The sequence below is a fragment of the Copadichromis virginalis genome, linkage group LG19 (genome assembly GCF_057382275.1).
Source record: "Copadichromis virginalis isolate Kocher_CV1m ecotype Utaka linkage group LG19, C_Virginalis_male_GT1.1, whole genome shotgun sequence".
Classification (NCBI taxonomy): Eukaryota; Metazoa; Chordata; class Actinopteri; order Cichliformes; family Cichlidae; genus Copadichromis; species Copadichromis virginalis.
In genome coordinates, this window is record NC_140636.1 from 30,366,176 (window position 1) to 30,389,470 (window position 23,295).

Sequence of the window (23,295 nt, forward strand, 5' to 3'; positions counted from 1 at the left end):
ATACTATTCACAGGGAGCAAATAAAGGCATTAAACTTTCATGGTCACAGTGCCATCTCTCCTGAAGTCTAATGTTAAATCTAACCCTTCATTTTATAGCTTGAAATGGGTCTTTGTTGTTAATTTTGTTGCTCAATGATGATACCAGGCAAACAGCTTAGCTATATTAAACCTTTTAATGAAGTCCTCCTAATAACAGAGTTTTTTGTCACTGCTTTCTAGAATCAGAAAAAATGTCACTGCTTTATTAGCAGCTGCAGAAATAATTGTTTATTATCACATACTGGTTAAAAAAAATAAAGACTGTCTATATTTTTCTTCATTAATTTGCTAGTCATGCTTGGGGACATCATATTTGAAGAATGATTGTATAGTACATAATGTATGGATAAGAATTTACTGAAATGGCAGATTCATCTATTAAAAAGCTTTCCCTATTATGTTATTACATAAATCGATCATCCTAAACATTAAAACCAGGGTGACTTGAATGCCACTGATCATGGCATTACTATGTAATGATTCAAAAATTTGGAATCCTCAAATACTTCTTAGAAATACTGTTGCAAATCAAGGATGCTCCCATTGCACTGGAGATTCCCCCGTTCAGTTTTATGGAAAATGCAACACAAAACTGGTCAGGAATGGCCTCAAATTACTGAGACGGCAATTTATCCCAGCTTTTGCTGGATGCACATGAGCCCCCAAGGGATCCATTGCCACATGACGCAACAGCTCTCCCCAAGAGGTTCCATGTCTGTGCTCCACAGGCCACTGTTAGATAAATGGTGTATGCTGTTAACTGTGCTGCTATTTTTTCCAGTGGTTACAACTGCACCACATTCTTATGGATAAAAATTTTATTAATATTGCCTTTTTTGCTTAAAAATGCCTTACATAAATATATGGTTAATAATTCTGGTAGGATGGTTCCAACAATAAAACACAAGCTGTAAAAAATAAAAAAACGTCTAACCAACAACTGCTCCGCCCAGAGGTATTAGATTCAAACAGACCAAACAGAAGATGAAGTGTTGATAATTAGAAACCTTTCTTCAAGTATTTTTTCCCACTGGTATTACGTACCACATCGGTTGAGGCTTAACTCGACAAGCGCGAGTTGTGCATTTCCTCTGATGCAAGACTCCAGAAATATGGCAGTCTCTTGTGCATGCTCCACTACCAGCGGCCAGAAAAACAGCTCTGTGGATTAAGCCACCGGAGCAATGTTGATGATGACTAGTCAAGATAATTTGCTGCCTGAAGACAAGAACTGCAACGGAGGAGTAATCCACATACTGTTTGTCGCCTCTTAATTTCTATCTACATATCAAAAGGGACTTAACCTTAAGTGGGTAACAACTTTGATAAAAGCTTCCAGTTACAGTTTCATTTAGGCAACTAAAATCTAAGAGGTGAACTAAATTATACAGAAATGTTGATGGGAGCACACTAATTAATTGCACTTTTGACTGCAGTATAATCTAGGACCTGTTAAAAGTACAAACACCTGATATTGCAGTTGGAAGTAATGTCAAGCATAGTTCAAGGCTGCAGAGCTAATACCTTTTTTCTACAGTACAAGCTCCTGAGGATAAATTAACTGATAACAAATAGGTTCCCTTGCTGTGTTATGACTCATCAAATTTTCTCAAGCTCCTTTACAGGTCCTTGGCCCTTTAAATGGTATATCAGTCATACCAATAAAGTTTTATTTGCGGGAGTCAACGTTTGTGAATGTACACCTAACGAGCTTCAGAGGAAGCAAGCTTTCGATTCTGACTATTTGAAGGGAGATTTCACATTATCCCTGATCTGATCACATCAGGGGGCCACAGCATGAGTAACTGGAGACATTCATTCCCACATAACTGGTGTGTTTGTATGTGTTGTGTAGTTCAGTGCTGGTGTGGGAAACTGTTCTTTAGTGCATTTGTGGTTAAGATTACATGAATGATCGTTCAATTATCGTCACATGATTAGTGCTTTCATTTTCTCAGTTTCCCAATAAATATGTCAATACCAACTCACTGAACCAATCAGTGTCTTTAAACTAAGTGGCATAAAAATCATTTTGCCTCAGTGTAGGATCATCACGCATCAGAGAGATTTCAAGGTGATGTACAAAGAGTTATTTACAACCCCACTTTTAATTTGCTCCTGCCAAACTACACTCCTCATAATCCAATCTACATTTACTTTGCTATTGTGCAATATAACTTTTTATTAACTTAACCACCACCTTGCACACAGGAAAGCATGACTGCTCTAACCTGAGCAAAGCTAAGCAGCAGGTTAGGGTCAGTTTACAGACAGCAAAATTTGATATTATAAGGTTAAAGAGACAGTATAGCTTGAGTTGCACTGGGATCTCCTGCAGCTCATATAAGTTTATGGTGATATTAAATTGCTTCTCTAATTTTTTCTTTTTGCTATTTGACCCCAAGATGATTGATAAAAAACTATGTAAGCTGGGGAGTGTCTTCACTGAAGGTTATGGTAAGAAAAAGATTGAGTGGGTTAGGGTTAGGGTGGTGATAAAAATATATCTCCTTTCTGACTTTCAGTTTAATATCTTGATATAGTCTAACAACAGTAAAATTAGAAACTGACTTTCACTCCTATGACAACAGAATTTTGAGAGGGATTATTTTTCGGCTTTGTCTTGTGTCACCACGAGTGGCATGTAGTGACTTTCACAGAAAGGTGAGTAGAGACGATAATGGTTAAATTGGGCCATAATAAAACACAGATACAGTCTCGTGCATCTTTCTGCACTCCTTCCTGAAGAACTGTTTAATGTCATTATTTGTACATCATCAGTATATTTACTATTAGCTGACAATGATGAATAGGGTACTTAAGAGTACTTATTCTGCAGAAAAATGTTCCCCATCAGTGTTGAAGGGATTAAAACTACTGCTGTAGATATTTAAGTTGGGATCATTTTAAATACTTTGTAATCTCTTTCATTTAAAGTAATATGACATATTCTAAAAAAATGTGAGGAGTGAGGACCCCATTCCTGAAAAAACAGCTGTTAACCGAGTTTAGAAAAACAGGTTTATACCTTAATTATATATATATATATATATATATATATATATATATATAAAAAACACCCAGCACGCCCCTGCGGGCGGTTTATCCTTCAAGCTCGGGTCCTCTACCAGAGGCCTGGGAGCTTGAGGGTCCTGCGCAGTATCTTAGCTGTTCCCAGGACTGCGCTCTTCTAGATCTCCGATGTTGTTCCCGGGATCTGCTGGAGCCACTCGCCTAGCTTGGGAGTCACCGCACCTAGTGCTCCGATTACCACGGGGACCACCGTTACCTTCACCCTCCACATCCTCTCGAGCTCTTCTCTGAGCCCTTGGTATTTCTCCAGCTTCTCGTGTTCCTTCTTCCTGATATTGCTGTCATTCGGAACCGCAACATCGATCACTACGGCCGTCTGCTTCTGTTTGTCTACCACCACTATGTCCGGTTGGTTAGCCACCACCATTTTGTCCGTCTGTATCTGGAAGTCCCACAGGATCTTAGCTCGGTCATTCTCCACCACCCTTGGGGGCATCTCCCATTTTGACCTCGGGACTTCCAGGTTATACTCGGCACAGATGTTCCTGTACACTATGCCGGCCACTTGGTTATGGCGTTCCATGTATGCCTTGCCTGCTAGCATCTTGCACCCTGCTGTTATGTGCTATGGATTGTCTCTCGGGCATCTTTACACAGCCTGCACCTGGGGTCTTGCCTGGTGTGATAGACCCCAGACTCTGTGGATCTTGTGCTCAGAGCTTGTTCTTGTGCTGCCATGATTAGAGCCTCTGTGCTGTCTTTTAGTCCAGCTTTGTCCAGCCACTGGTAGGATTTCTGGGTATCAGCCACCTCCTCTATCTGCCGGTGGTACATACCGTGCAGGGGCCTGTCCTTCCATGATGGTTCCTCGTCTCCCTCCTCTTTCTTGGGTTTCTGCTGCCTGAGGTATTCACTGAGCACTCGGTCAGTTGGGGCCATCTTCCCAATGTATTCTTGGATGTTCGTTGTCTCATCCTGGACTGTGGTGCTGACACTCACTAGTCCCCGGCCCCCTTCCTTCCGCTTAGCGTACAGCCTCAGGGTGCTGGACTTGGGGTGAAACCCTCCATGCATGGTAAGGAGTTTTCTTGTCTTTATGTCAGTGGCTTCTATCTCCTCGTTTGGCCAGCCTATTACCCCAGCAGGGTACCTGATCACGGGCAGGGCGTACGCGTTGATGGCCCGGATCTTGTTCTTACCATTCAGCTGACTCCTCAGGACTTGCCTGACCCTCTGCAGGTACTTGGTGGTTGCAGCTTTTCTAGCGGCCTCTTCATGGTTCCCATTCGCCTGCAGGATCCCCAAGTACTTGTAACTGTCCTCTATGTCTGCAATGTTGCCTTCTGGTAGTTCAATCCCTTCAGTTCTGACTACCTTCCCTCTCTTTGTTACCATCCGACTACACTTCTCCAGTCCGAATGACATTCCAATGTCATTGCTGTATAGCCTGGTAGTGTGGATCAGTGAATCGATGTCTCGTTCACTCTTGGCATACAGCTTGATGTCATCCATGTACAGGAGGTGGCTGACAAATTTATATATATATATGTATATATATATATATATATATATATATATATATATATATATATATATATATATATATATATATATATATATATAATTATACCTTAATTTACAAAACAATATTAGATATTAAATAATATTGTATAAATAAAATCACAGCTGAAATAAAAAGCTTGTGCACCGTGTGACATATTTACCTGTCAACATGTGCATAGACAATAAAAAGATGAATGAAAAATAAAAATGATCTCTTAGCAACATTGTTTAAACATTGTTTGGTCATTTGAGATGTTACTTTGTTGGAGTCTGCACCTGTTCACATTGCCTGTTTTAATAAACTGGACATGGCAGAAAATGACATCCACTCTCCATTATCATCAAGGCTGATGTACTAAAGAACTTATTAAAAAATATTAACAATACACTCCAGCTCGATTTCAACGATACTGTTGTAAAGTGGGGGTTAATCCTGCTTCCAGAGACAATAATTGACTGCGGCCTAAAAACAGCAATGATGTAAAGGATGGATGTAAGCAGGCATGAGAGGATCTTTATGATAGAATACTGTTTGAGATGAAATCACTTTCAGTTTCAGTTCTCCAGGCAAGCACTGCTCCCCTTACTTGCCCTGATGGAATGCCATTGCATTATACTGCAGCTATTTCAATATGGAAACGACTTCTAACTAAATAAAATATAAATTAAAATGATTCAGAGCTGTCAGACTTTTTTTTAGGAGCCTTACAAAAAAACCCTATAAATATTCCTACTGAGTGTCAAAGTTGATTTCTGCAGCATCTTATTTCATTTGCATCAGGCTGGTGACTGTGATATTTTGTTAGAATTTTGGCATATAGAAATTTTGAGCATGAATGTTATTTGCATGGTTTGTACCCTTTGCAAATGATGGAGCAGCTGTGATTGGCTGATAGAGAGGACCGCCCTCACTCCTGTGTGGAAAGACCAACCCTAATCTGATCATCAGTCACTGCATTAGCAGTTAGAACCTGGAGTCAACAAGGCTGGAAAACACACAGAGAAGATCATTTTCACATATTCACTAACTCTCAAATTGATAATCTCAATAAATGGAACAAGACGTTTCCTTCCCTGTTTGGAGATTAACAGATATGAGTAAAAGACAGGTGACGTGCTGAACACAATGCTGCAGAAAAGCAGAAAATGGTCATCATGCTAAAGTTATCAAAGCAAACAGTTTTCTAAACTGTGGTTTAGAAATCTACTGTGGTGGATTATTTATTCATTTTTTTAAACTAACAGCATTTTTTACTGTTGCAGTTTGATATTATTTCTTACTGGAGTTAAATGGTACAACTAGCCAAACAGCGCAAAGTCGAAGGAAGATTTAACTCTGTCATTTTTTATTTCAAATTTTATTTATATATCATCAAATGACAACAGCAGTCATCTCAAGGCAGGTGGAGACCCTATAATAATACATAGAAGATCAAATCAAAAAATCTCATTTCCAATTAAATTCACAGCAATTGTTTCAACCCCAACTTTCAGGTATTGTTGTGCCTGTTTTTTTCCAGTCATGTTTTGAACAGATCCAAGTCTTTCTCATAGTGACCACCAGTTTCATAATTTTTGTGCTTCTCAACAGTTCTATAAAAGCTCAGCAATTAATATCAAAGCTAAAAATATAGTCTAAGGGAGAAGTTTTCTGGAAAGGCTGCATGCCCTAGAGAGGCTTTAAATCAAAATTCCTCCTCTATTCACCAGCTTTCATGAATTCATCTGAGTGCTACTTTTCTCCTGGTTTAATCTGTGAAGACTGAAAATGAGAATAGATTTACATACAACAGAGAGGATTTGAAGCCTGGACAATGTGCAAAAGGTAGAGCAGAGGCACTTGCAGTAACACAGAGGTAGGCACAGTATAACACACTGCACTTAAAAGAATACTTTCAAGATGTGTGAGGTTTTTCTTCTGGGCAAAGGATGAAAAGATTTTCAATGTCTGCTCAAGATTAATAAGACATTAATATAGACCTTGACCAAAGAATATAGCAAGACCAACAAAAAACCTATTTGCTACAAAAGCTTCTGGGCAGCAACCCGGACAAAGTAATAGCATCCAGATCCATCAGGTCAAATGAAGTTCAAGTCACCTATAATTCCAATGATGTTTACTCTCATCGGGAAAAACAACTCGAGCACTTCTAAATTTAATTTCCTTTCAAGCCTCCAGCAGAATTGTGAGAGCTCTTTAAAATGTTTTTTTTTCAGTAACTGTCTGACAGAAAAAAAAACAATAGGAAAAATAGGACAAAAAATAGTGGTGACATGAATCTAGTTTATGAACATTCAATGATTTATATTGTTTTATCTGTATGTATCTACAAAGTCTCCCCTCTGTCTCTGTTTCTGTGTTTCCTGCAATAAATATACAATACAAAGCTCTACAACTACACATTGCTGTAGGCCAATAGCTCATTGTGCTCTTCACCCCTTCATAACCCTTAAAGCAAGCAACAAGAGTCAGGAGGAGAGAGGGGGGGAGATAGCGAGAAAGAGAGTAGTATAATAAGAAGAAGATTAATACAATCCATATGCTATGTTTGTGTGTTTCGCATATAGACCGATTCAATTGATCTCCATTGTTAAAATTATGTGAAAGAGGAGTTCAGTCTTTGCTGAGGTTGCCATGACAACCCAGTCGTGACATACCTGTGCTCCCAGCCTGGCAGAGGACAAGAAGTATAATAAGAAGCATTTTAAAGCTCTAATATATACTGTAATATTCGTGTTTTCTTTACTACTTGGGAATTAATAGTTTTTGGTTTTTCTGTTTTTTGTAAATGTTTAAACTGTAGAAGTTAATTAGTCAAATGTAATAGTTAAATGAAGACTATAACATCTCAACCAGGATTAGAGCAAATCCCACAAAATTATGAACATCATTGTTCTCCTCAGGTGAGCTGCAATTAATACATTGAAGCCCTTTACTGTGTATTTTAGTGCAACAGAAAGTCAAGTTCTTTTAGGCTTTAAGGCGTTAAGTAACAAATAAAAAATGTTTTACAAATATTGTATTGTATCTTTATTTGTTTCAGACATATAAAACAAAAAACAATATATACACACTACATATATTTTCATTTACAGATACGAATATATATGTAGATATACACACACACACACACGTATGTGTTCAGATAAACAAAAAATATATAATGAAATAAAACAAAATCGTCTGACATAATGTAACAATGTTTGGTCTGAAAAGGAGTAGGAAGAAGTATGAACATACTTATTAATTCCTACCCCTGCTCAACATCTTATTGATCCCACATAATTCACCTAATTCCCATCATCACATACTCCACACGATACACGAGGAGAACCTATATAAACTTGGCTACCGTGATTGATATAATTTGGTATTTTTATACATACAATGGGTGATCATCTTTATCGGTATCATATTCTTCCAAAATCAGTTTTCGAAGTATTTTCATGAACTTACCAATTCCTGAGCATTGCTGTAGATCTATAGTAAAACTATTCCACAGTTTTACCCCATAAATAGTGACACAAAAGGTTTTAACCTTTGACCGTGCTTTAAGAATCCTTAGATTCAATTTCCCCCTCAATTCATAGTCTCCTTCTCTGTCATAGAACATCCTCTGTATATTTCCTGGTAACATATTGTATCTGGCCTTGTACATAATTTTTGCAGTTTTATATTTTATAAGATCCATAAACTTCAGTATTTTTAATTTCAAAAACATGATGTTAGTATGGTCTCTAAATCCTGCTTTATTAATCATCCTGATTGCTTTTTTTTTAATTTTACATATTGGTTGAAGTGCAGTTTTATATGTGTTTCCCCAAATTTCCACACAGTATTCCAAATATGGCAATATAAGTGAACAATAAAGTACCCGGAGTGATTTGGAAGGCAAAAAATATTTAACTTTACTTAGTACGGAGATGCTTCTTGACAGTTTGGCTTGTATATGCTTTATGTGAGGTTTCCAGCAGATTTTGTTATCTATTATCACACCCAGAAATTTTGTATCCGAAACTTGCTCTATTTCAACATTGTTTACTAATAATTTTGCTCCTGCATCTTTTTTACAATTTCCGAATAACATAAATGTAGTTTTTTCCAAATTTAATGATAGCTTATTTCTATCAAACCATGTTTTCAGTTTAATCATTTCTTGTGTGACAATTTCCAAAAGCTGCTGTAAGTTCTCTCCAGCACAAAAAATATTTGTATCATCTGCAAATAGAATAAACTGTAGTATATCTGATGTTCTGCATATATCATTGATATAGAGGATAAACAGCTTTGGTCCCAATACTGACCCCTGCGGAACTCCACAAACAATGTCCATACACTCTGATTGATATTCCCCAATTTTCACAAATTGCTGCCTGTCTCTCAAATAACTCTTTACCCATTCTAACACCACTCCTCTAATGCCGTAGTACTCCAGTTTATCAAGTAATATGTCATGATTAATTGTGTCAAAAGCTTTTTTTAGGTCAATGAATACACTAACTATACATTGTCTTTTATCTATATTGTTGGTGATATTTTCGATCAGTTCCATTAATGCCAATGATGTTGATCTATTTGATCTGAAACCATACTGACTATCCGTTATTATTTTGTGTTTATCTATAAATTTGTCAAGTCTATTACTAAAGACTTTTTCCAGTATTTTTGAAAATTGAGAAAGTAGAGAGACAGGCCTATAATTTGTGAATTGGTGTCTGTCACCATTTTTAAACAGTGGTGTTACTTTAGCTGTTTTCATTTGTTTTGGGAATGCACCAGTTTGTAAGGACAAATTGCAAATGTGTGTTAAGGGTTTGGAAATGCCCTCTATCACTCTCTTAACGATTTCCATATCAATGTCGTCAGAGTCTGTAGAGTTTTTTGTTTGTGATTTCCCAACAATATCAATGATTTCCATTTCTTCCACCACCGTTAAGAACATTGAATGAGGATTGCGGTCAATGAGTCTAGTTTCTTTCTCTACAGAATCTGTTATATCAGGAATTGTTTCAGCCAAGTCTGGCCCAACACTTACAAAGAATTTATTGAACTCATTTACCACATCTCTCATATTAGTAATATTTCTATCATTATTTGCGAAATACGAAGGATAGTCTGCCTGCCCCGAGCCCTTTTTGATGATGGTATTTAATGTTTTCCAGATCCCTTTAATATTATTTTTATTCATAATCAGTAATTTTTCATAGTATTCCTTTTTACATGACCTTAAAATACTCGTTAATTTATTTTTATATTTCTTGTATTTATTTTCAGCTTCTGTGCTTCTGTTCATTATAAATTCTCTGTATAAGGTATTTTTCTTCTTACATGCATTTTGCAATCCTTTTGTAATCCATGGGCACTCTGCATATTTTTGTTTTTTACTATATTTCTTTACTGGGCAATGACTATTATATAACAGTTTAAATTTTCCTAAAAAAAATCTCATAAGCTTTATCAATATTTTTTTCCTTATACAGCATCTCCCATTCTTGCTTGAGTAAATCACTTTTGAATGCGTTTATTGACTCTTCTGTTCTCACTCGTTTGTATTTTATTGTGTTTTGCTGTTTAACCTTCCTGTAATTGCTGTTATACACTATAAAAACAGGTAGATGATCACTGATGTCATTAATTAGGAGACCACTTATGGTTCTATTTTCTATTTCATTAGTAAATATATTGTCTATTAGGGTTGCCGACTGTGCTGTAATCCTGCTGGGCTTAGTGATCACCACTATTATCATTACTACTACTCTTTCACAAACTCGCTTGCAAGAGATATTTCTGTCTTAAGCAGGCCTCCTGCCACTAGGCCTCATATCTCAAAGGTAATTAAGAGTTGAGTTTCTTGCAAGTCTGTAATGATTCTGTGTCTGCAGAAGCCCCAAGGACTGAGTGAAGCGTCTTTTACCAAATTATAGGCAAACAGACCTCGTAAAAATATTCTAAGAGTGACAAAGCTTATCTAGATGGAGAAGAATAGGGTATTTGGAGAATATGTAGATATGTGGTAGCGTGGATCACAAGCCCAATGCCGTCCAAGTTTTGTACTCGATGCACGATCAGTATTGGTCAGACCTTCAAACCCTTTCCATCTTGTGCTAGCAAAAACCCACCAAAGAACATCACAGAAGCTCCTTCCTACCCGTCAAACTTTATAACTCCTTGTGTATTCTATTTCTAGCATTCCTCGGAATATTTCATTTTAACTTAACATAGGACTTTAAGCAACTTAGCAACAGTCATACTGTATATGTGAAAATATGTCATGTCAGCAAGTGCAGCCATCTTCCTCTTCACTAATGTTGAGCTTCCTGCAGTTACTTACTAAAATATACAACAGAATGCTAATGCACCAAGTTGTAAACAAGGTCAACATTATTTCTGAAAAACATCTGCATTTTGGCACCGTGGGAATGTTAGCACACTAGCAGCTTTTAACTGAAGACATCACTGTGCCTAAGTGAAGCCTCGCTGTGCTGCTACAGTTTCTGTTAATGTTTGCTTCGGTTAAGCTTCTGCTCTTGTTTGTGTTTTCCCCGTATGTGGGTTCATACAAAATACAGCGTGACTTCAATATTCATTCAACACACTGACATATTATTGCATTTAAAGCTGCTGTGTTAGCGACGTTAGCATACATTTACACCTACCGAATTTAAATGTGATGCTCTCTCTTTTTTGCTGTTTTTGGTTTCTACCAACTGACAGCTGATGGTAATATTTTGCCGTGTACTGTAGCTTTTAAACACTCCTCTTATGTGTTATTTTATCTCATCTTAATGCATTTAAAAACCTGTCTGCTGTAACTACAAACAAGCCATAAAATGGAAACGATAAACTTAAGCACATAGTAAAACTGCACAGAGGAAGTGCACAATTCTCTGCAGGTTCATTGACATATGAGTCATGTCATACATTGTTAATGCAATATTAATTATAACCACTTTAAGAGCCCATATATAGGTTTTTTGTTGACATTTATAACTATATAAATCCCTAATATTATAGTTAATAGAGGAAACTATTAATTTCTTTTTCCACAGACATCAGATTTACCAAACTTACTGATATAAATCCAGTGATAACTGACTTTATAGGTTTAACTCTAATCTCTGACTAAAGCCCTACATTCCCTTCTGTAGAGTACAGCGTAACGTCGTACTGTAGGACAGCTCAGCGCTGCAGACCACAAAGCTCTACAATGGCCACATTTTGTCTTTGAAAAAAGAATCCTGTTCTTTTCACCTTAAAGCCTTTTCTTTTTTATCATCACGTCCAGATTGGACATCTGGAAATCCACCATGCATTAAACCACAGGAGGCCACCGGGGCTCAGAGTGATTATGCGCATGTGGGCCGAACATACAGCAGCATGTGCACAGCCCTCCAGGGTGCAATGAAATATTTACTGAGGTGTAATGGGTGCAATAGGTGCGCAGTTTGTTCAACATGTAGCTAGAAACAGAGCTGTATATTTGTTTGACAAAAAGCCTCTTTTAAGAGGAAAAAGCCGCTTCTATTATTAAGCTCAACACACTGCCAAGAGCGTGTCAACAAATTATTGTTTATACAGCAAGAGCGTCAGAACCACGACACTGAACCAGAAAGATCAGGACCGAAGCTAATGCATTAATGAGAACACACAAGCAAGTAGGGGCAGTAAGCTTGAGTTAAAACCTCTGAGTTGAAGACCTTTATCTTCTGTATTTTATCGGTCACATTAAAATGCCACGCATCCCACTCTTTTGACATACAGTACATGGACTTTGTGCTTTTGAGAGACTTGAGGTCTACTCTATGTGTATGTGCACCAGAGGCTTATGTTGCTCAGCTGACCCTGTCCTGTTGGCTTTTACGGAGCTGTATAAACGCCAGCAGCAGACAGGCATATCTCCAGATGTCCAGGGAGCGATGAGGGTGGTGAGGTGGGACGTCAAAGGGAGAAGGCATCTTAAGAGTTAGACATGTGATGCACAGCGGTCTAAATCAAAGAATATGGGTACATGTGCACGCTCGAAGACAGAGCCAAACCCTTGAGAACGCTCCAAAGTAGATTCCACATCGCCCAGCTCCACACGCTACAGTAGTGGACCCTAACAAACGGCTCCTGCATGATTCCCAGAGCTCATGGTCTTGGAAATAATTAGAAGAATGAGAGAGCAGAGAGGTGGTAAACTGCTCCAGGCTAACCTGAAGGGAGACTTTGTATAGCATCTGCCTTTGGAAGCTACGTGCTTAGGAAGAGATGAGAGATGAACAAACAAAGCTTCTTCAGGCATATTCCTAAAAGTCTAAGTGAAGCAGAGCAGGCGATTGATGTCGTTAAGAAGCTGATGGTGGTGGAAAAGTGGATCACGGATTGATGCATCTGATAAAGGGAAGATGAAACATTAGTGGAAAACTAAAGTAGGAGTTGGACTAATGCAGCAGTTGCCCTCTATTCTTTGGCTGCTTTTCAATCCCTTTCCTGTCCTTGCTTTATTCAATCTCAGCAAGCGCTGCAATTTTAAGTTCACAAAGATACTTCCGTTACCCTCGGATTAATGAAAACTCACTGAATTCTTTGAAAGATTGAACGGGGACAAGAATTTTGTTATTTTGAGACCAGAAAAGAGAGAAAAAAAGTTATAAAGCTGTAACCTTTTCATCTGTCAGTAAGCAGTTATTTTTTGACTTAACTGGCACACAGTCTCTTTTACAGTATGCAATGTGCTCACTATTTTCAGCTTTCAATTTTAGTTTGATAGTGATATTTGTATTACAGTCAGAAAGTAGGAAAATTCAGATTTCGTCTTCAAATCACTTTGTAAAGAGCTTATGAAAAATCTGAAAATCAGATAATAGCAGTGCTTGCAATCTACTATGCACGTACACAACATGCAAAATACAAGACTTTTCACAAGGTTTCAATTATTTACTTTAAATCTCATAAAAACTGGCTTTTATTTGGCTAGTAGTCTCTTAGTGCGCTCTTTCATATGGAGACCGTGACTTTGAAAGGGTTTGTCGGTGCACAATGATCTCAATTTTATTGGCATTGATTTGACTCAGCTTGCATGTGAAGTACAAAACAGCCTTTGGTGGTAAGCTTTGGCTTATTATCTATGACAAGAATCATTTCAGAAAACTGAGGAGGAGCAGAGCTCGTTGTGCTGCAGGGGTTGGTGGAGCTGATGGTTTGTTTGGACAGACTTCAGCACTTATTAATTTTCATCTTTGGACTCATTTAAAGTGGACCTATTATGTTAATTTCCAATTGCATATTTTTATTCTTGTACTGCACAAGATTTAGAGTAGCTTTGCATGATTGGCAGTTAAAAACCAAAACATATTTATCTTACACCGAGCCCATTAGTTCATACTATATTTGAACCAATCATTTTTATATTCTCTCCATTTAACTTTCTACTGACTGACCCTCACTATTGGAAATTTTCAACAGCACGTGTATGGGACTGTTTTTTCACAGTCAGAGCATCAGCCTGAGATGACCATATTCAAGATTTCTTTTTCACAGTATTCAGAGCCAAGAGTAGAAAATCAATAGTTGGAAACTGAGCTCTTGGAGCAGTCTGAAGCCTGAGGTTTTGATTAACAGGGATTACCTGCACATATCCATACATTATTATTTGAAACCTTATATATTGGCCATATATATTATGATTAGCATAATTTGCTTGCATGGACAAGGGACATTTCCCCATCTCTGGTCATACCAGCCTATCACATGGTAAAATAGCAAAGAAAATCTAATAATGTTCATTTTTCCTGGACACAAATTCGCACATTTATGTCACAGTAAGCACGACTTTGAAAATTAGTGGTAAGTATATTAGCAAGGATATTTTATGCCTGACACACCATCCTGGCAACCAAGATAACTGAGCCCCGAAAAAAAGTATCAGCTATTGAATGATCTTTTTTCTAAATCCAACTGAGATGATTAATAATTTAAAATAATAATAATAATAATAATAATAAATGCAATGAAATAATTTTGGTCCCAACGCACCAACAGGATATCTGTGTGCAAAAACTACAGTTAGTTAAATACAGTGAAAAGGATTGAAAGAAGCATGTTATGATATTTTATAGGATCCTTGGAAAAGGGGAAACCAGACTTGTTTCCTCGGTTTTCCAAGTAGAAAGATACCTAGCTGCCTGGTTAATTATTCATTTATTTGTCTGCCAGCATACTGTGTTACTGCATTTTGAGAATATTTTACAGTAAATATTGAAGTTAAATGGCGCGTACACATTCAGTATTAAACACAATCAAAAAAGACATTTAGGATATGCAAAAGTGTGTAAATTACATCACTGTGATTGACATAGATTGCATATTGACAAGGAATATTGGATAAATGTGCAGCACCATTCCACAGCCATACCATTTGCAAATACAAAGTGCCATCTTCCAACTAATTACGAGTTAATATAGCTTAAAATGGCAGAAGGTTAGCGCACATTGTTCACTCTTCCTTTGTTTTTGCACCACATTAATTAAAGCTCTCTCCACTGTACAGGAGGTTTGAAACTCACTTCAAAGATTCAAAGTTTCCCTCTAGACTGCACTTTATCCAAGGTTCTGTTTGCTTTAATTATGTAACAGGAAGTAGGGATCATCTCCAAAATCAATGGTTCCTCACTAGCAGGAGGTTAAGACCGGAGGTGAAAGCAATTAACTTCTAGATGTTATGATCATGTTATGCTGACATGCTGATTATAGAGCCACCTAAAGGCAATGCATCACTAAAGGCTTTAGGATTTCCTCACTGAAATTCAAAGTGATCACACCCATCTATCACGTCTTTTCTCAACTCATCAAATGCAAGGTGAGGAGTTTGGCTTAATGAGAGCAACTTTCTTTCTCATGATGGGCTGTAATAGCCTCTCTGTGGTATCTTCTTACTCAGTGAAATATTATGGGAGTAAATTGAGGGCTATGAAAAAAAACGTGGTAACTCATTATTCTCATACCACTAAAATCCAGACGACAATAATAACCCCTAAGCAACAACACCAGTTACACCAGTTTAGTTCAACTTGACCAAACGATCATGACCAACCTAACTTACATGCGGTGACTTCCAGTAAAAAAAACCTTCAGATTTTACTCCAGTATGCTGCACAACATGTAGTCACATTCTCCAAACATAGTGTACTGTTGAATGCAGAGCAGTCTACCCAGCGCTTTCTCAAAGCGCTCAGAATATGCAACACATGAACAGAGAGGCACAACAGCTACAGAAGAGCCCTCACAACAATCATTACTTTCACAAGTGCAGCAAAGCAACTACACACACTTATCTCAGCGCCACTAATGAAACCAGGCATGCACTTCTTCGCTTCCTTGCCTTACCGTTTATATGCCATTTGCCTCATTTTCAGCAGATAAAATCACTACTTTCATGTGCCTGTGCATCCCCTCAGAGCTGCATGCATTTAGAAAAAGACTCCCCTAATTCTGACTGGAGACAGGGCTGGTAGGCAGAGAGAGAGAGAGGGGGGAGAGAGAGAAAATGAGAGAGGGAGCTGTGAACTGAATGGAGCAGGAGGAGGTGTTCTGGAAGAGGAGGGGTTAGGGGAGTGATGGAGAGAAGAGGGAAGAGAGAGAGAGAGAGGAGAGGTGTGGCTGAAGGTGTAACTGCTGGGAGGAGAGGAAGTAAAAGTGAAAGTAGCCAACCTTGTGTTATGCTGCGTCTCGCCATCAGATTCCTGGTAGGAAGAGAAGCGGGTGAAATGATTAGATATATTTATCAAGCAGATTTATCTGGCGCCGCTGCTGCCACTGCACGCCGTGGAATACCTCTTATCTGGTGTTTAACGAGCTCTCAGAGTGGCTGTGTCTCGGCAAACAAATATATCCATTATTTCCTCACTCTCACACACTGTATCAGTTCTGAGAACATTAAGTGAAAGGAGGAGAGAGGCAGAGCAAGAAATGACAGATTAACAGTGCAAAAGAAAAATGCTGTGTGCTGCAGAAAGGGAGAGAAAGTGCCCGAGGGTGAGAGGCAGACTTGCAGACTGTAGTTGCTAGGAGGAAAGTACAAAAAAGTAAAATGGTAAACAAAACTAAAAATGTTGCAAATTAAGTCTAAAAGAATGAAGTACTCTTCTTAGATTTCTTTCTTGATACCACTCTCTTGTTTTGAAGAATGAAGATATTGCTACCTTAGGGAACACAAAAATCTGCCTAACATGAAGCTCACTGCTGAGCGCTTCGTATTTTATTTCGATATGCAACAATCTGTAGAAAAAAAGGACCACACTTTGTTATGTGGAAGTTAGTCGCTTCAGGTTGCTAACGCTGTTTAGTGTTTATAACATAAGCTAACTGATGGCTAGCTATATTATACTCAGTACTGAGCATACTCAGTGCTGCTCTGTCATATCTACACATGAATGCAAATAAATAGACTGGTCATAGCTTGCATATAGATTGTAAATAATAAGGATTTCACAAGAATTTACATTGAATTATTTTAATGCAGTTACAAGTTACATGCATGGCCATAAAAAACTCCCAATTTCACCGTCTTCTTCATGAACTTTACAGTGGCCACAAAGTCACGCATTGTTTTGGTGCTGTAGTAGGTTGGTATGTTTTCAGGTTCACGTCAGTCTCATTGGTGAGGATTTAGCAAGGTATATTAAAGGTATACAGCTTCAACATACGGACTACAAGATTGCAGTGCGTATTGGTGAGTGTGTGGAAGCCGGGCTTCACGCAGTTGCGTGGGTGTTACAAACAGTGCGAATGATACAGCAGGATGACTCATACAGCTACTGAATGAGACAACGCTCAGTAATCCCCCCACCCCCCACCTCCACGTCCATCCTTCCATCCCAGCATCCCTCTGTGTGGAGAGGGCAAGCCTAGAGAGAGGGGGAGGAGGATAGAATTGGCATTCCTGCAAGGCATCACTGAATGATAATCAGCTCACATGGATTTACTTTCATTCAGTGAAAAAGGTAAAATATTAACCTTTAACTCGCTTTTGCTAAATGATGATAGAATGGAGACAAAAAGCAGACATATATTAAAAAGTACTGACTTGACAAACACTATTTGTCATTTATTTTGTACATAGCTTGGGCAGCTAAATATCCATTTTCTTCTGATTTCCAATTCATCGTCATGGGGGGTCTGGAGCTTATCCCAGTTGTCATAGTGTGAGAGACAGGTACACACTGGACATGCCGCCAGGGCTCACACACAGAGGCAAACAAGCATTCACTCTTACATTTACACCTATGGGCAATTTAGAATTACCAGTTAGCCCAACTCCATGCATGTCTTTGGACTGTAGGAGGATGTCTGAGTACCCAGACACAGGGGGAATATGCAGACTCCACACAGAAGGCCCCCTGGATTTGAAGCCATCTTGCATTTCACATTACCATTTGATAAAACTTTTATCATAAAAAATATTAATTAGTATTTTTTAAAAACTTTGTAATCGTTAGGATTTCTTCTTAGAATTATTTCTGATACCATTGTGGATATTTTTCAGCATTATTTTCATGACACTTTTTTGAATCACTGCTCCTACAGCATTTAACAGTAAATCTGCTATTCTCATCCCAATATGAAGGTCATTCACAGGACGCCATGCTTGCATTTACTAGGTGATGATTTTATCGAAACACACACATTAGCCCACATACTTGCTTCATGTTTAATTACTGCTGTATTTCACAGGTATACTCTTGTATTGTTAGGATGCATTCCGCTGCTGACTGATAATTTATAACTTCACTATGTCTCAATTACAAGTTCTCAGTTTATCTCAGCTCATCACATATTTTGTAATAGATGTATTTCAGCCTTGCCCTCCAGACTGCAGAGGACACTTCTCCTTCTTTTTCTCCTACCTTGAAAGAAGCGCCCACCTCATCTCTACACTTGCAAGCCACTAACTGTGAAAAGCTGCCATACAGCAGTTTTCTCTCTTTTTGCCAAATGTATTCCTTTTAATACATACACCCACTCATCGGCTGAACAGTTGCTAGGGAGCTGACATCCAGTGAATAAGTTCTAGTCAGAAAGCGACATCCCAAACATTTATCTTCCTCCTTACTGTTGGACGTTGGTCAAAGTTCACCCATTTAGCAGCAGGGTATTAGTACAATAGCTTTGGGTTATTATCCATTTGTAGTGCGAAGGTCTGTCTGATCAGTTTTACGGCATTTGGCTAAATCTAAGCAGAGCACAGCCCAACACTTCAGAATACATCCTGCTACCTCTACCAGCAATCACATCATCAATAAACACTAGTGACCTGGCTCCACTGACCTACATGCCCATGCTATCGCAGATGATGGTGTATGCTTCGAATCACAAGCTGTTTCTCTTCTTTTCCCTTCTTTTTTCTTCTCATCATTTTAGTGCAGTTTCATCTTGGTTTCATCTGTTCCAAATTATTATTTTTTTAGGACTGTTGAGGCCCTGTCAGATGTTTTTTCTGCCAAAGTGTAATCTGACCTGCTTGCTCTTGTGTGTAACCAGTGGTTTGCACCTTCCATTCATGAAGACATCTCTTCATGTAGACTTTAGGGACCAGAAAAAGTAGAAACATCCAAGTAAAACCCATAGTATAGCAAAGAAGGAGGTATACTACATGTTTAGCTTATACCACAACAGATATGCCTATCTGTTTAAAATGTTCTTGACTGGACTTTTTCATCCACTTTAGTTGTTTTCTGTGGTCTCTCTGGTCTTTTGGTGTTGCCAAATGCTGTTTGTTTGATTACACCTGATGTTTTTGCTATCTTTCTGATAGGTTTATTTTATTTTATTTTTTCCCCAGTCTAATGATGGCCTCCTTCACTTGCATCAACTTTTTGGACCTCATTTTGAGAATTTCAGTAAAAAGCTGGAAAATACAAGTTCAACACTTGAAATTGATTCCAGATATTTTGTCTGCTTAATGTGTCATAGAACAACAAGAAAATAGGCCTCGAAACTACCTTCTCAACTGACCAATTATTTTTAAGCCTCTGAAAATAGGGCACTGTAACTCCTAGATTGTTGATGCAATACTTTTGATAAAGCTCTTCATATCCCCAGTGACTTTAAATCCCCTGTGATGGAGTATGGAGGCAAAAACTACAGAATTTGTGTAATTGTTCAAATGCTTATACCTATTCTTTTCAATCATAGACTGAAAATCATAACATGAGCTGCAGTTTGAACAAATCTTTTCTTGGTAAATGCACATTTTCAATGGCCAGGGTATTCTCAAAGCATTGCTGTGGTCTAGTTTACTTTTCATTTAAATGCATCGACATCTTTTTGCCCTACAAACATTCAAAAGATGGATAGCAAATGTCCAAATACTTATGGAGCTATCTGTATGTTATGTGCATGCATTCCTGTGCATATACAGCACAGAATAATTCAGATTCTCGCTAATGAATAATCATGTTTTCAGATTTAGTTTTGTATGGCAAGTGGGTCATGTGTCAGATGCAATTAAGCAAAACAGCAAACATAAATGAGTCACATCTACATAATAAGTCTGAGAAGAGTAATATTCAGCTAACAAAGACGAATGTGATGCAATACACTATATCAAAGCCTTGAATAAAGACTGAGTGAATTCATCAGAGGCTTGTGTAATCTTATTCATTTGGCTTCTCATTTCCAGCAATCTGCATTTACTCTTACTGCAGGAGAAAACATAACACAAACTGATCATTTCTTAGAATGATCACGACAATTATCTTCACAATAGCGCAAAATAAAGTTACTGTGCATGATGTAATAACTGTCTATCATGTAATAAAATTCAAAGTATGTGGGATGTGTATCTGCAGTCCTCATTTTGATCCGCTGTGTTGAAAATCAAACTGCAAAAATCCTCTGCAGTTTTCACATAAGCTGTTCACAGTTTAAAGAACGCAGGCTTTCCAGGAAGTAGTTATTCATAACTGACATAGTGCTAATTACTTCCTGCTGGACTATACCTCTTGAAATGGTGATAAATTCTTGGCTAAAGCAACCCTGTTCAATACCATATCAAAAACAGCAGCTGGAACATTATTGCATATTAATAAAAGCAGATGGTGGTTTGCAGACATGGCCAACGGAGGTGTTGAGGGACACCTCACATGTTGGAAATCAAATCTGATTAATTCAGGAAATAACTTCAACTCCAACACATACATTAGATGATCTCTGTTCTATGTATATGTATTTTTAAACCAAACCACCAAACGAACAATTAAGTGTAGTGTAATGTACTCACAGCAACATTTAGAGGTCTGGGCAATGAGGTACACCTGTAGGACATTCTCGGAAACTGCTGCTCCGGCCAGCTGAAGACAGGGCAGGGGTTGTTCCGTCCACTGGCAGCCAGATGAGGATAAGGTGACTCATAACAGGTAGGAATAACTTTTTTCTCCTTCTCCCGCCCTCTTTCTGACCATCTAACTTTTTCCCAGCAAAGCTTTTCTCTTTTTCTGTCCCTTTCCCTCCTTTTCTCACCTCCTCTGTCTCTCTCCCAGGAGGCTTCTTTTCTCTTTTCCCTCTCCTTCTCTTTTTCCATCCCCAAGCCTCCATTTCTCTCCCACAGAGTCCTGTTTTCCCTTTTCTTTACTCTCCCTATACCTTCTTCAAGCACTTTTTCAGTTTTCTCTTTCCCAAGGGTGCCATTAGCTACCAGTTCATCCAGCTGCCTCACTCTGTCAATGTCTGTCTCTAGATAATGTCTCCCAGTAGGGGTTTGTGCTTGGATCTTTGGACATAGCTCTTGGTTGGGCTCTGGGTGTGAGTGAGTCTCTTCTTTTACTTTCCTTAGGACTTCTCTCGGCTCTATGATCCTACAGCTTGGTAATGTCTTGCTCCACTGGTGGATGGAACTTGTGATATCTTTGGAGTCACACTCCTTAATCGGCTGAAGGTTCGAACTGGTTGGACTGTACCATAAGTTTGTTGTTGATGTCGATGGTGGCGGTGGATTTGTTAAGGCAGAATGTAGTGGTGTGTGAGATGGAGTTGGTGGAGGTGGTGGAGGAGTTAGATCGCTATGTCGTAAAATGAACGGTTGCTGAAGAGGACCACCATTTGATTTTAAGACCCTGCAAGTCACTTCATTTAGAAACTGTGAGAACTTGCGCCTGTCCTCTGATTTCTCACCACACTGATGGAATAAGACCGAAGAAGCATTTTTGCAAGATGATGACATATTTTGGAGTCCGGCATCTTTCCTTTGTGTTGTGCAAGTATTCTCATGATCATGGTCTCTTTTGCTTTCAGATTTAGCAGGAGGACGTGAAATGATAAGTTTTTGGTAAATGATTTCATCCTCACCCTCAGCAGCAGAGGACACCTGATCAGTGTTGCAAGACTGTTCATTGCTGTCTTGCTTAATAGGAGTCCGTAGTAAGCAGGTGGCCACTGAGCTCCAGCTGTTTGTATCCCAACTTCCATCATCATCACTAGAGCTGCCGTTGCCACTCTGTAGACTAGGGCTTTTACTTCTCTCAATAGGATTGGGGATGGAGTTGTCCAGGCTTCCAAGTGATCTCCTCTTTATCCGAGAGACTGAACCTCTGAGATTGGGTAAAGAGTTCGGAAAGTTAGACAAAGGTTCGTCAAGACTTGACAAAGATCCTTGCATGCATGAAACAGACCCCTGCAGGCTGGAAAAGGAACCTTTAAGTAAAGGAGAGGATTGGCGACGCAGCTGAGGCTCTTCTTCATGGTCACTGCAGGGTCCAGAGAAGACGGGGCAAGATGCCGTAGAAGAGCAGGAACCACGATCTTGCCGAGTTGAGGTTGCTCTGGAACGCTGTCGCCGTAAAGTAGCCATGTAAATTGCCTTCCTTCCTCTAATTTGCACAGACTCTGGTAATCCTTTCTGTACAGACTCAAGTCTGGGACCATCATCTGAAATGGAAACGCATAAATGAACCATGTCAGGCTCAGTCAGTCCTATTGGTTTCTGTCCTCTGGCTTTGCCCAGTTTTAATTGTCTGCCCTAGTTGTCCTGACTTCCAACAGTGCACCCAAGCTGTTGCAGTGTGACACACTTTACACTGATCCAGCTCAGTATTCAACGAGATCCCAAAGAGGCCTGATAGTCATCTGGATGCCAACCAAATCATTACCATATGGTAACTCCATCAATTCTATGTTTTTCCTTTTTAAAATAGCATTATAGATCAACAGGCGACCAGTGGTTTGTATGTGGGCATGTATAATGAATTTGTGTATTGACATGGATGATGTTGGAAAGCAGCTGGATATCCAGGTCAGTGATATTGACCACAGCGACCATGTGAAATCTGCTTTCTGTGCAGCAGGCAAGGAAAGCAGACACAGATCAATTTGTCACACATTGTTGTTGTGTTGGACCTAAATCTGCAAACCAGTATGACCACATATGGGCAAGACAGGAAAGAAAGGAGACAGAACTAAATACATACAATAGCAAATAGAAGGAAACTCTTGGTCTCTGATCTATATGACTCTGATAAAATCTGTATAATGTGACCACATGCAGGATTGATGTGTAAGCTGGACCTAAATGCAGACGGAGTGTAATGAAAAGCGAGCTTTATTTTAAGCTGTTAACAAAAGCAGTACAGCATAAAGAGAAACTAAAACTATGAAAACTAACTTCAAAACTTCAAACACTAG

General features: G+C 38.7%; 1 protein-coding gene across 2 annotated transcripts in view; it reads right to left on the bottom strand.

The window, feature by feature from the left end:
- The window catches only part of begain (brain-enriched guanylate kinase-associated), a 60,356-nt gene extending 37,786 nt beyond the window's left edge, over nt 1–22,570 (bottom strand). The window contains exons 1-2 of one of the 2 annotated variants that reach the window (XM_085442442.1): nt 20,900–22,570; nt 16,330–16,361 (exon numbers count right to left, since the gene is read on the bottom strand). In XM_085442442.1, coding sequence (XP_085298568.1) covers nt 16,330–16,361; nt 20,900–22,570 — 1,703 coding nt within the window. Of the gene's footprint in view, nt 1–16,005; nt 16,113–16,329; nt 16,362–20,899 lie in introns of those variants that run through there. The other variant, XM_085442443.1, reaches the window with a different exon arrangement.
- Between the last annotated feature and the right edge of the window lie 725 nt (nt 22,571–23,295).